The sequence below is a fragment of the Nannospalax galili genome, unplaced genomic scaffold (genome assembly GCF_000622305.1).
Source record: "Nannospalax galili isolate Female #2095 unplaced genomic scaffold, S.galili_v1.0 scaffold582, whole genome shotgun sequence".
Lineage (NCBI taxonomy): Eukaryota > Metazoa > Chordata > Mammalia > Rodentia > Spalacidae > Nannospalax > Nannospalax galili.
In genome coordinates, this window is record NW_008349130.1 from 1438221 (window position 1) to 1449018 (window position 10798).

At 42.1% G+C, this 10798-nt stretch overlaps 1 protein-coding gene across 5 annotated transcripts in view; it reads right to left on the bottom strand.

Annotated features, from left to right (window-relative positions):
- Positions 1 to 6130, bottom strand: part of Prim2 (DNA primase subunit 2) — a 266955-nt gene extending 260825 nt beyond the window's left edge. The window contains exons 1-3 of one of the 5 annotated variants that reach the window (XM_008846505.3): positions 6033 to 6130; positions 3889 to 4051; positions 1930 to 2033 (exon numbers count right to left, since the gene is read on the bottom strand). In XM_008846505.3, the coding sequence (XP_008844727.1) occupies positions 1930 to 2033; positions 3889 to 4042 (258 nt within the window). In that variant the 5' untranslated portion in view covers positions 4043 to 4051; positions 6033 to 6130. Of the gene's footprint in view, positions 1 to 1929; positions 2034 to 3888; positions 4052 to 5269; positions 5472 to 6032 lie in introns of those variants that run through there. The other 4 variants (XM_017801469.2, XM_029570115.1, XM_017801470.2 and 1 more) reach the window with 4 other exon arrangements.
- Positions 6131 to 10798: the final 4668 nt, after the last annotated feature.

A 10798-nucleotide genomic window follows, 5' to 3' on the forward strand; every position in this document is an offset into this window, starting at 1 on the left:
AAATCTGCATGACATGGGTGCGCTCACATACATGCAGGCAATACACTCATACACTTAAAATAAAAATAATAAATAAAAATATATTTTAAAAATACTACCATAAAAACAAAATGCCGTAATTAAAAATGGTGGTTCCACCACTCACCATCCTATGAACTTGAGTAAGTTACTTAGCCTATCAATAAATAATCAGTGAATATAAGTAAACAGTTTCCTCCTTTGTAAAATAAGGATAATAGCACCTACCTCATAAGACAAATTACATGGATCAATATAACTAACATACTTACAGCCAAATTTGCACAAAATAAGCATAATAAAAACATCTGCTGTCATTATTATGTTATGGTTAATACGACTGCCGTCATTCAAACTCCAGCCTTCCTTGGTTCCTATGACACTACTATCCAACTTCATCTCCTAATTCCCATGAAGCTCCTTCTCTAGCTCCTTCCCAGACTCCTCCAGTCTACTCACCTTAAATAATGATGTTCTTCACATCCTGTCCCCCATTATCTTCTCAAATTATTTTTCTAGAGAATTTTCACTTACTCTTAATGGTTCCAATCTTCCCTGAAACCTCCACTCCCATAAAAGGTGCTTTTTAAGTCCAGATTTGTATACACAGATAGCCACAAGATAATGTCATACGTAGTTCAAGTTTTGTCTAGAACAAAACTCAACATCTTAGTCCCAAGACTAGCTTCTCTTACTGTATGTCACATCTCAAAATAGCAATACCAACAAATCTGTTATGGTTTGGATCTGAAATGTCCCCACAGACTCAAGTGTTTGAATACTGGGTCTCCAGTCAGTGGTGCTACTCTGGACACTGTAGAACCTTTGAACATAGGGCCTCATTGACTGAAGTAGGTTCCTAGGGACAGACCTATAAGGACTATACCAGCTTCTGGTTCTGACCTGTGTGGTGCTTCCTGTCTGCCACAGTGCAGTGAGGAGCCCCAACTTCTTGGTGCCACCATTATAAACTCTGCCAAACCTTTGACTGCTATGATGAACTGTGACTTCTAAAACCGTGAGCCAAAATCTCTCCTTCCTTAAGTTGTTTCTACCAGGTATTTTGTCACGCCAGTAATAAAAGTAACTAAACACTGTCCTAACTAGAAGTCTGGGTGTCCCAACTTTTCTCTCTGCTTTCCCCTTGCAATAATCACTAAAATCTTCTCAGTCTACATTACTTCAGTCAGTCCCCACCTCTCCTAAATTCAGACTCTCATCACCTTCAGGCTCCTGTTCTCTCCTGTCCAACTTGCTGTTGGCATTCATTCTCCCAAAATAAAAATATGATTGTATCTGTAGAGATCCAGTACGGAGCCAGATGTGTGGTGGTGCATACCCATCACCTCAGCACTTGGGAGGCTGAGGATCAAGAGTTCAAGGCCAACCAGGGCCACACAGCAAGTTCAAGGACAGCTTAAACTACATAACAACCCCCTGTCTTAAAGAAAAATAACATAGTTCCAGAACCATCTCCTTTGAAAAGCCTTCCCAAACTGCCCCACTCTGAGCTGGATAAGTGTACATGCTCTTAGAACTCCATGTAAACATGGAATAACAACATTCATCAGCCTGTACAACACAGGAAGCACCGGTAATGTCTCAAGCCAGACAGTGGGTAAAAAGCTGGTGCTACTATGCGCCTTGCAACATATAGGCAGTACTGCAACAAGAAATTAATAGGCCCAAAAGATAATAGTCCTAAGGCTGTAGAAACAGCTGTATTATAATCATCTACCTATATGTCAATGACCCCAGCAGATTGACTATAGATACATTCACACACAGTGTAAACTCCATTAGTCTATAAAAGTCCTGTGCCCAAAAACAGACCGTTCCCATAACATATACTCAGTAACACAAACACACAGAGACTGAAGGGACTTTTCTTTCCCTCCTTCTTTTACTTACTCTGTAGGAAAACTTGAGCTTTCGAATCTCAGCTTCTAACTTATTCTGGTATTGTTCTGTTCCTTTCACATAGCTCACCCCAAGATTTTCAACTGCTTTTAGCACTAAGGGAAAAAAGAAAAAGAAGTATAAATCCAAGGTAATTTTTGAAAAAAGCTAAATCCAAAATAAATCTACGGATAGCAATTTTCTAACTACTTGTTCTTAGAACACAATATTAAGCTTTCTTTTCTATACATACATTGTAAGAATTACATGTTTATAAGCAGACAAGCCCCATATATGTGCCAAAAATACGCATGTTCCACAAAATACTCTAACACCAGAGATGCTCAACCAGGGAAGAGGGAAGAAGGACAACGATCCTTCCTGCTGTACGGAGCTACCACTGCTGAGAAGTGAGTATCAGGGTGAGCCTCCCCTGCAGTCTTTATGGAGCTGTCTGGATAGCAATCTACTTATCATGAAAAAGAAAAACAGCAGCAGCAGCCAAACAGGGCTTCCTTTCCTGATAGAGCAGGAAAAGCGCAACATGAAGCATCAGGTCATCCAAATGGATTTCTGAATTCAAGAATGAAAATCTGGACTAGAGAGACAGCTCAGCAGTTAAGAGCACCGGTTGCTCTTACAGAGGACCTGGGCTCAATTCCCAGCACCCACATGGCAGCTAACAACTGTCCCTAACTTCAAATCCAGAGATCTAACACTCTCTTCTGGCCTCCACAGTCATTGCATGCACCTAGTGCACTTACATACATACAGGTAAAACACTCATATGCATAAAATAAAAATAAATTTAAAAAATTTTCAAGACTGAAAATTTCTGCATTGCCTCCTAAACATAAACATGTGTCCCACAGAGTTTACCTTACTATAGTAAGGAACCACCTTATTATGGTCCAAACCAAATGACCTTCCTCTTATTCCACTCCTCTTCCTGACATACCCACCTCCATGAGCAAAGTTTCTACTCAAGCAAGCGCTTCAGCCACCCTGCATCTGCTCCCTTACTCTGCACATCCAACACTCACATATCCTGTTAATAACACGTCTGTAGGGTCCCTCCAGCCTCTCCCTCCTTCTCATTGCCACTGTCACTACCTTAATTGGGCCCCTTCCATTTCACCTCTTAAGTAATGAAGCCAAGGGACACCTTCCAATCATCATCTTAATCCTATGAAACATCTGACAATACCAAGCTTTCTAGAGCCCTTTTCCCTTGCCTTTGCTCTCATATTTGACAGGTGATGAGTGCCTCCTCCTTGTACTGACAGCTCTTACCCTGCTTAACACCATCTCCCCTCTCCTGACTTTACCACGAGGTAAGTCACGAGGATATCCTGGAACATAAACTCTGAAGACAGTGCGAATATTTGCCTCAGTTCACATCCAGCGCATTCCTTCTGCATCAACATATGAAGGGCAAAGGCCACATCCTTCTTATACTCTAATAGCATGGTATAATATGCCTTTCATTACCCATACTTCTCCATTCACCCTGAACTTGTCACTGTCCCTCTAAAGTATCGCTTTCTCTCATACCTCCGCGTCTTTGCACAGACCCTTATCTCAACCTGGAAAGGCCCTTCATTCCTTCTACTGGAAATTTCCTACTCATTCTTCCACCTCTCTAGGAAGCCTTACTTAATTAGATTACACTTGTTCCTCCCACTTTTATACTTCTACCAAAGCAGTAAGGAATCATGATTTATGACATCTCCTCTAGATGTCTGTCTCCACTGAGTAGATTACATTCTTCATCACAAATTCTCTGTCACTCCAAGCAGTGGGAATCAATACACATCACACATCTTACAATGTGAAACATGAATAACAAGCCCTCAACAGCAGATTCTCAATAATATTTGCTGAATGGAGATAAACTGCCCTCATTCATTCCTACAAGCTAAATGTGTACTTCTCCAAAAATATACGCATCTTAATTCAAATGCCACTTACATTTAACTCTATCAATAGCCAGGTTTTCAAACTCTATCAAAGATATGTTCTCAGAGGGGGGCTGCAAGTAAAACTGGAGGCTGTGAGGGTAACAAGCATTTTTCTGGTCACATGCCAACCTCAACTTCTTCCGCAGTCTTCCTGAAAACTCCATCTTGGTCACCTTTTGAAAGGACATAAAGTGATGGAAAATAGTGTTGAAGAATGACAAAACAGAGACACACATTTAAAAAATGATTTCGGGTCTGGAGAGATGGCTCAGTGGTTAAGAGCACTCACTGGCTGCTCTCACAGAGGACCCAGGTTTGATTCCCAGCACCCACATGGTGGCTAACCACCACCTATAACTCCAATTCCAGGGGCTCCAATGCCCTCCTCTGACCTCTGGGGTATCACAAGACATGGGTACATTTACATACATGCAGGCATTACACTCATACACATAAAATAAAAATAATAAATTTTAATAAATGTTTTTGGTCTTTTTGAGACAGGGTCTCCCTGTGGTGGGGCTGGCCTGGAACTCACTATGTAGACCACGGTAGCCTTGAACTCATGGAGATCTACCTGCCTCTGCTTCTGCCTCCTGAGTGCTGGGATTAAAGGTGTGCACCACCATGCCTGGCTAAATAAACATTTTTTTAAAAAAGATCCCACAGGGGCTGGAGAGATGGCTCAGCGGTTAAGAACACTAACTGTTCTTGCAGAAGACCTGGGTTCGATTCCCAGCACCCACAAAGCAGCTAACAACTGTCCATAACTCCAATTCCAGGGGATCCGACAGCCTCTTCTGTCCTCTTCAGACACTGCACGACATGGGTGAACTTACATACATGCAGGCAATACACACATACACATAAAATAAAAATAATAAAAATTTTTTTGAAAAGATTCCACACTCACAGAAAGAAAGCATACTGAAGTCATACACTGAACGTTAAAAGTGATTATACCAGGCTGGAGAGATGGCTCAGCGGTTAAGAACACCGGTTATTCTTGCAGAAGACCCGGGTTCGAATCCCAGCACCCACACGGCATCTAACAACTGTCCCTAACCCAGTTCCAGGGAATCCGACAGCCTCTCCTGTTCTCCATGGGCATTGCACGACATGGGTGCACTTACCTACATGCAGGCAATACACGCATACACATAAAAAAAATTTTTTTATACGTAGGTGATGTCTTTCCGTGTTTTTCAGATTTTCTACAACACACCTACAACACCCAGGGGGCAGAGGGAAAACGACTGGGGGCACAAGCTAGGGAAGATGCAGACGCTCGTCCAATAAAGAAGTCAAGCGGTACCGCCTGCTCACTAGGTCTGTCAGTTCCCCAAGACCAGATGAGGTTTACAGTCCCGAAATCAGAGAAGAGCATCTACCCGGATCAGAGTTACTTGTCTTACAACTCTGGGAAACAGATCAGCTGTCTTCCGCACCTGTCTTCTGCAGCCTTTGTTTCCCACGATTCCTTCTGTCCCAACTCAGCCCACTGGAGTTCTTTTACCTGCCAGCACCCAAATTGGAGAAAACACCCGCGTAGACAAGAGCGCTTCCTCGGTGGCGGGAGATTTCATTTAGGACCGGAAGCGGAAGTTCGGTGCAGAATCCCCGCCCCCGCCGCTCTGCCCACCCTTACCCTGTGCAAGCTCTTTGGTCACCGCTGTGGTTCCGGGAGTTGTAACCTGGAACTCACAGCCATCCTCCTGCCTCAGACTCTCAAGTGCTGGGAGTTCAACCCGAGCCGCCACGCCCGGCTTGTGTGGAGGCTTTGCTCGTTTATTTTCCAGAATTTAACCTCCTCCCCCCATCCCACTGCGTGGAGTGGGTGTTTGCCCAGGTGGTACTCGGTGCTGGGTGCTAACGCAGAGGTCCACACTGCAGGCCCGCAGACTCCGGGAACCCCTGCAGAAATCCTGCCGGGCGGGATGCAGAGATGCAACGCCTGCGGAGATGCGAAGGACCACTCCGGGACCCTCTGCTCCCTCCTGGAGGGGCTTCCTCCGGCCTCATGTTGCAGCTGAGAAAACCCCTGCCGAGTAGTGTCAGTTTGCGCATACCCCCGGGCGCTGGTCCACGTCGCGGGCTCTACCCGCCTCCCGCGGGGCCTCGCAGCCCAGGCGTGGAGGAATCTGCAGGACTTACCAGAGATGCGGCTCGGGATGGTGGGGGGCTGGAGTCAAGCAGCCAGACTGCCTGTGGTGATGGAGTCCCGGCCGCTAGGCGGCGTATCTCCCTTAAGGCTGGAAGAGGCAGAGGTACTCAATGCATCAGGAGTACTTGGAAACAGTCAAGTTTTCAGAAATGCGGTGTATTGAAATAACTTTTCAAGTTTCAAAGTATCCCCTGAAGATGGACTAAACTGTCCTTTGTTCCAGAACCCGTTCTGAGCAGGTTAAATGTCAGCGTTTATTCTCAATCCTCTTAAAGGAGGTTCTGTTTTAGGCCCATTTTATACAGACGTTGAAGAATAGTGACTTCTAAAGATTGCCTGACAAGTAATAGAGCTATGGTGGATGTCACCAAGCTGTCCTGATTCCACTAATATGGTAGTAGAGCTACAAGGAACTGACATTACCTAGTCCAAGACATCTGAAGTATATGAACTTCCTTCAGGAAAAAGAAAACAGAAGCACAAACCATAAATTACATGAACAGTACGTGGATACCAGCGAAATTTAGATGAAATCACAAAGAAAAAAAAATCTAAAGCTGTAACTAAAATTATAAAATTGTGAATCTAAGCAAGTTCACAATTATTTTGCCTTTATCAACGTTTGCCATAAGTACAACATCAAAAGGATAATACTATCAGCATACAAAGAATCATTTCAATTTCTTAGAGAGAAATTCTTACACAAACTGCAAAATGGAGAAAATATGGCTCACAAAATAATTAATGATAAAGTATGAAAATGTTTGCTGCTACTGGCAATGACATTTCCCTTTACAAAACTGGCAAATACTTCACAATAAAAGTGTTCATTGTTACCACTTAAGTTCATTTAACACCCCACTGCCTGGGTTCTTTGTGATTCCTATATGGTGGTGTTATTTTTTTCTAAGTCCTATCCCTCTTAATCTTTGGGGAACATTAACTACTAGAAAATGTGATGAATTATTTCCTGAGGGAAAAAAATGCACTCATGCACCAATTTTGTATATTGTTTCAGCTGGTTCATGAGCATCACTTGTGACTGGTTAAAAATCCCATGTCTACTTGACTTTAAGCTTTTTTTGAACAGCCCCTTTTATTTATCTTCATATATACCTTTATGTGATCCCTAAAGTACCTACCAAGTTGTCTCCAGAATTAAAATATGAAGTAACTAATGTCACTTTATAACATACTATATCGTAAAGAACTACAAAATATGTTTGGCATTACCAAAGTCTAAGTCACATAATAGCTGCTTTTCTGTCATTAAAAGCCCATTTTCTTTTTTCTTTAATTTTTATTTATTATTTTTATTTTATGTGTATCCGTGTATTGCCTTCATGTAGGTAAGTGCACCCGTGTCATGTGCAATGCCTTCGGTGGTCAGAAGAGGCTGTCAGATCCCCTGGGACTGAAATTACGGACAGTTGTTTGCTGCCATGTGGGTGCTGGGATTTGAACCTGGGTCTTCTGCAAGAACAACCAGTGTTCTTAATGGCTGAGCCATCTCTCCAGCCCCAAAAGCCCATTTCCTATGGGTACAAAATAGCCTGTGTCTGTCAGCTGTTCCAGCATCTTAATTATTTTCTGTCAGTTTGGGTCACTGTCCAATTGTGGAAAGTGTATTCAGGGGAAATTGCAGTACAGATGTCCATAGCACAGAAGCAAAAATGCACAATAATCTTGTACATTTCAGTATCCATTTTCAGTGAATGATCTCTTTTGTGTATTCATTTCATCAACAAAAACAGGTTAATTTAATGCTCAACCCTGGCAAACAGGAGTCTTAGGAAATTACACTGACCTCACAAAGGGCAGAAAATATACATTAACACAATTTTATTTTTGGTAAATGTAATTTAAAAAAACGGACTTTGTCATTTATCACCAGCTCTTAGACTCCAAGAGCCTTCAATAAATATTTAGGAAACAGGACTGATGAATACTGGAAGGATGTATGAGTAAAGTACTGGGTTCAGCTTCACATTAAACAGATGGTTTGAATCATATGTGCTGCTGACCTAAAAAACTTCAAGTTCTCATCTGAAAACTCCATACACATTCCTTCCAGAATGACTTGGCTCCTCGGTTTCCCTACAATAAAGCACAGAGAACCTTTTGCAGCATAATTTCCATGAATCATCACTGCTCAGTTCAGTTCCTGTCCTGGACAATTCCAGTTACAGAAAGTCTACCCTACATGGCATTCACCCTTCGTTGACTCGGGATTTCTGTCTTATGGTCTGTCATACGGCTTGGTAAATCAAAGTACATGTTCATTCTCCCCTAGTTTAAGGTGGATAGCCCTGCAACCCATGGATATGGTCATTTTCTTTGCAAAATGAACATGCTATGAACTCTGGGCCCTGACAGCCCTGCTGGTCATGCAAAGCAGGAGGGAAGTCTTTTCATCAGAATAGCTGACCCATAAAATTGAAGGCAAACTTGGCCAGCCTCTGCTCCCTCCACCCTCCTGACTTCATTTCCCACCTCTGAGAGTTTGGCTAAGAAAGAAATTGAAAAGCAATCATTCTTTCTCTCTTTGCTTTAGACTGCTTGTATTAGTCTAGCAGTAAAGGGCAGAGAACAGAGAGCTTAAGAGTTATTACGGGGGGGGGGGAGGAATAGCCTTCCAAATAGCAACATAGTTTGTTTTGTTCTAGAAATATCAATTGAGCCCTATGAAGTACCAGAGAGTGTTTTCTGGGGATACACGTGATGAAAGCCAAAAATTCCTGCCCTCATAAACCTTATATTCTAGTGGGAAAGAGAAGCAAGATAAATTCATACATTTCTGTGTGATGATAAATGCTAAGCAGGAGAAAATTTAACCAGAGGAGTATGTGTGGTTCTTGGAGGAGGCACTAAAATTCAGGAAAGCCTGGCTAGGAACGACTGGGAAGCAAAGGGAAGAAGAAAATTAGATATGTAGCCTGTATGCTTAGTCTTTGGACTAAGCATTTTAAGCAGATGGAAAATTTATTATAGTCCCATAGCATTTAAAATATTGCAATACTCAAACAGGAATAAGCAAATTAAGTGAATAGAAAGCCCAGAAGTGGTCCCACACTTGTAAAGAAGCCCAGTCTCTGACACATCCACTGCGAAAGTCAATGGAGAAAAGATGGCCATTTCTACATGACGCTAGAACAATGGGCTCTCTATGGGAGGAGAACTTTAATCTCTACCTCACATTACATACAAACATCAATTTCAGATGAGTACAGACCTACTCTAGGAAAGCAAACTAGTAAGACTTAAGAACAAATATACACATGGTCCTAATGCTCTTTGAGCAGCACAGAGGTCCTTAAACAATACATGAAGATTTGGGCACAGTAGCATGAACCTTTAGTCTCAGCAACTTGGAGCCCAAGAGGTGGCGGCCGGCTGGTCAGGACTTGACAGACCATATCTCAAAAAGAGGGGGAAAAGAAAATAAAAACAAAAGGAGGTTAGAAAGGTGGCTCCACAGTTAAGAGCACATGCTGATCTTGCAGAGGACCTGAGTTTGGTTCCCAGCACCAGTGTCAGGAGACTTACAACTGTAACTCCAGCTCTAGAGGGATTCCTGTGCCTATGGCCTCCAAGGGAACCTGCACACACACACATAGAGGCACACGCATACACAAGATTTAAAAAAATAAATCTTAAAAAAAGAACAAAACAATTCTGAAACTGGAGACCAGTGATGGTTGCACAGTAATTTGAATGCATTTAATGTCACTATAACCTAAAATGGTTTAAATGGTAAATTCTATGTTATGTATATTTAAACAACTTTTCTTTGGTCTTTTTGAGACAGGGTCTCCCTGTAGCCCCAGCTGGCCTAGAACTCACTATGTAGACCAGGCTGGCCTCAAACTTTCAGAAATCTGCCTGCCTCTGCCTCCCAAGTGCTGGGATTAAAGGCATGCCCCACCGCGCCTGATTTAAACAACTTTTTTTAAAGCACAAGCTAAAAATAGAACGGTTATAAGATAATAATAAGGGTTACTGTAAAAACAGGGACTGATTATTTTGATTACATTAAAGTTAAGAACTAAAATTTAAGCCGGGCACAGTAGCGCACGCCTTTAGTCCCAGCACTCGGGAGGCACAGGAAGGCAGATCTCTGTGAGTTCAAGGCCAGCCTGGTCTACATAGTGAGTTCCAGGTCAGCTGGGGCTACAGGGAGACCCTGTCTTAAAAAGACCCCCTCCAGAAAAAAGAACTAAAATTTAAAATTAAGTACATATTTTAACACCCACAAAATTGGAAAAGTTATAACCAGTACAAGAATACCATTTAAATATAATCACTAAGAAAAAATATGATCTGGGGATGTACCACAGAAAAGACTGGGGGCGGGGATCTGAGTGAGTATTTTCACAGCAGAGGAAACATCGTGATGGTTAAACATATGAGTCCAGGCACACTAATAATTACAGAAATGAACAGTACACAACCCGATAGCATTCTATACTCAACAGATGAGCCAAAATTCTAAAGTTTTCATATATCGAGTGTCAAGATGGAATTAATATGCTACAGATAAAAGGTTAACTGATGCAACTACTTTGAAAAATAAGTTGGCGTCACTTGATAAATTTGGATGTGTCTGTCCCAATTCAGAGTTCTAATCTAAGCACTGTATATTTTCCAAAAGAAATGTTCCTATACACAAAAACACACTAACAAGAATGTTCCTGGGAACATCAAAATAGTAAAATGCCAGAGCCTTTCCATTGTTAGGAAAATGAGCTAATACATT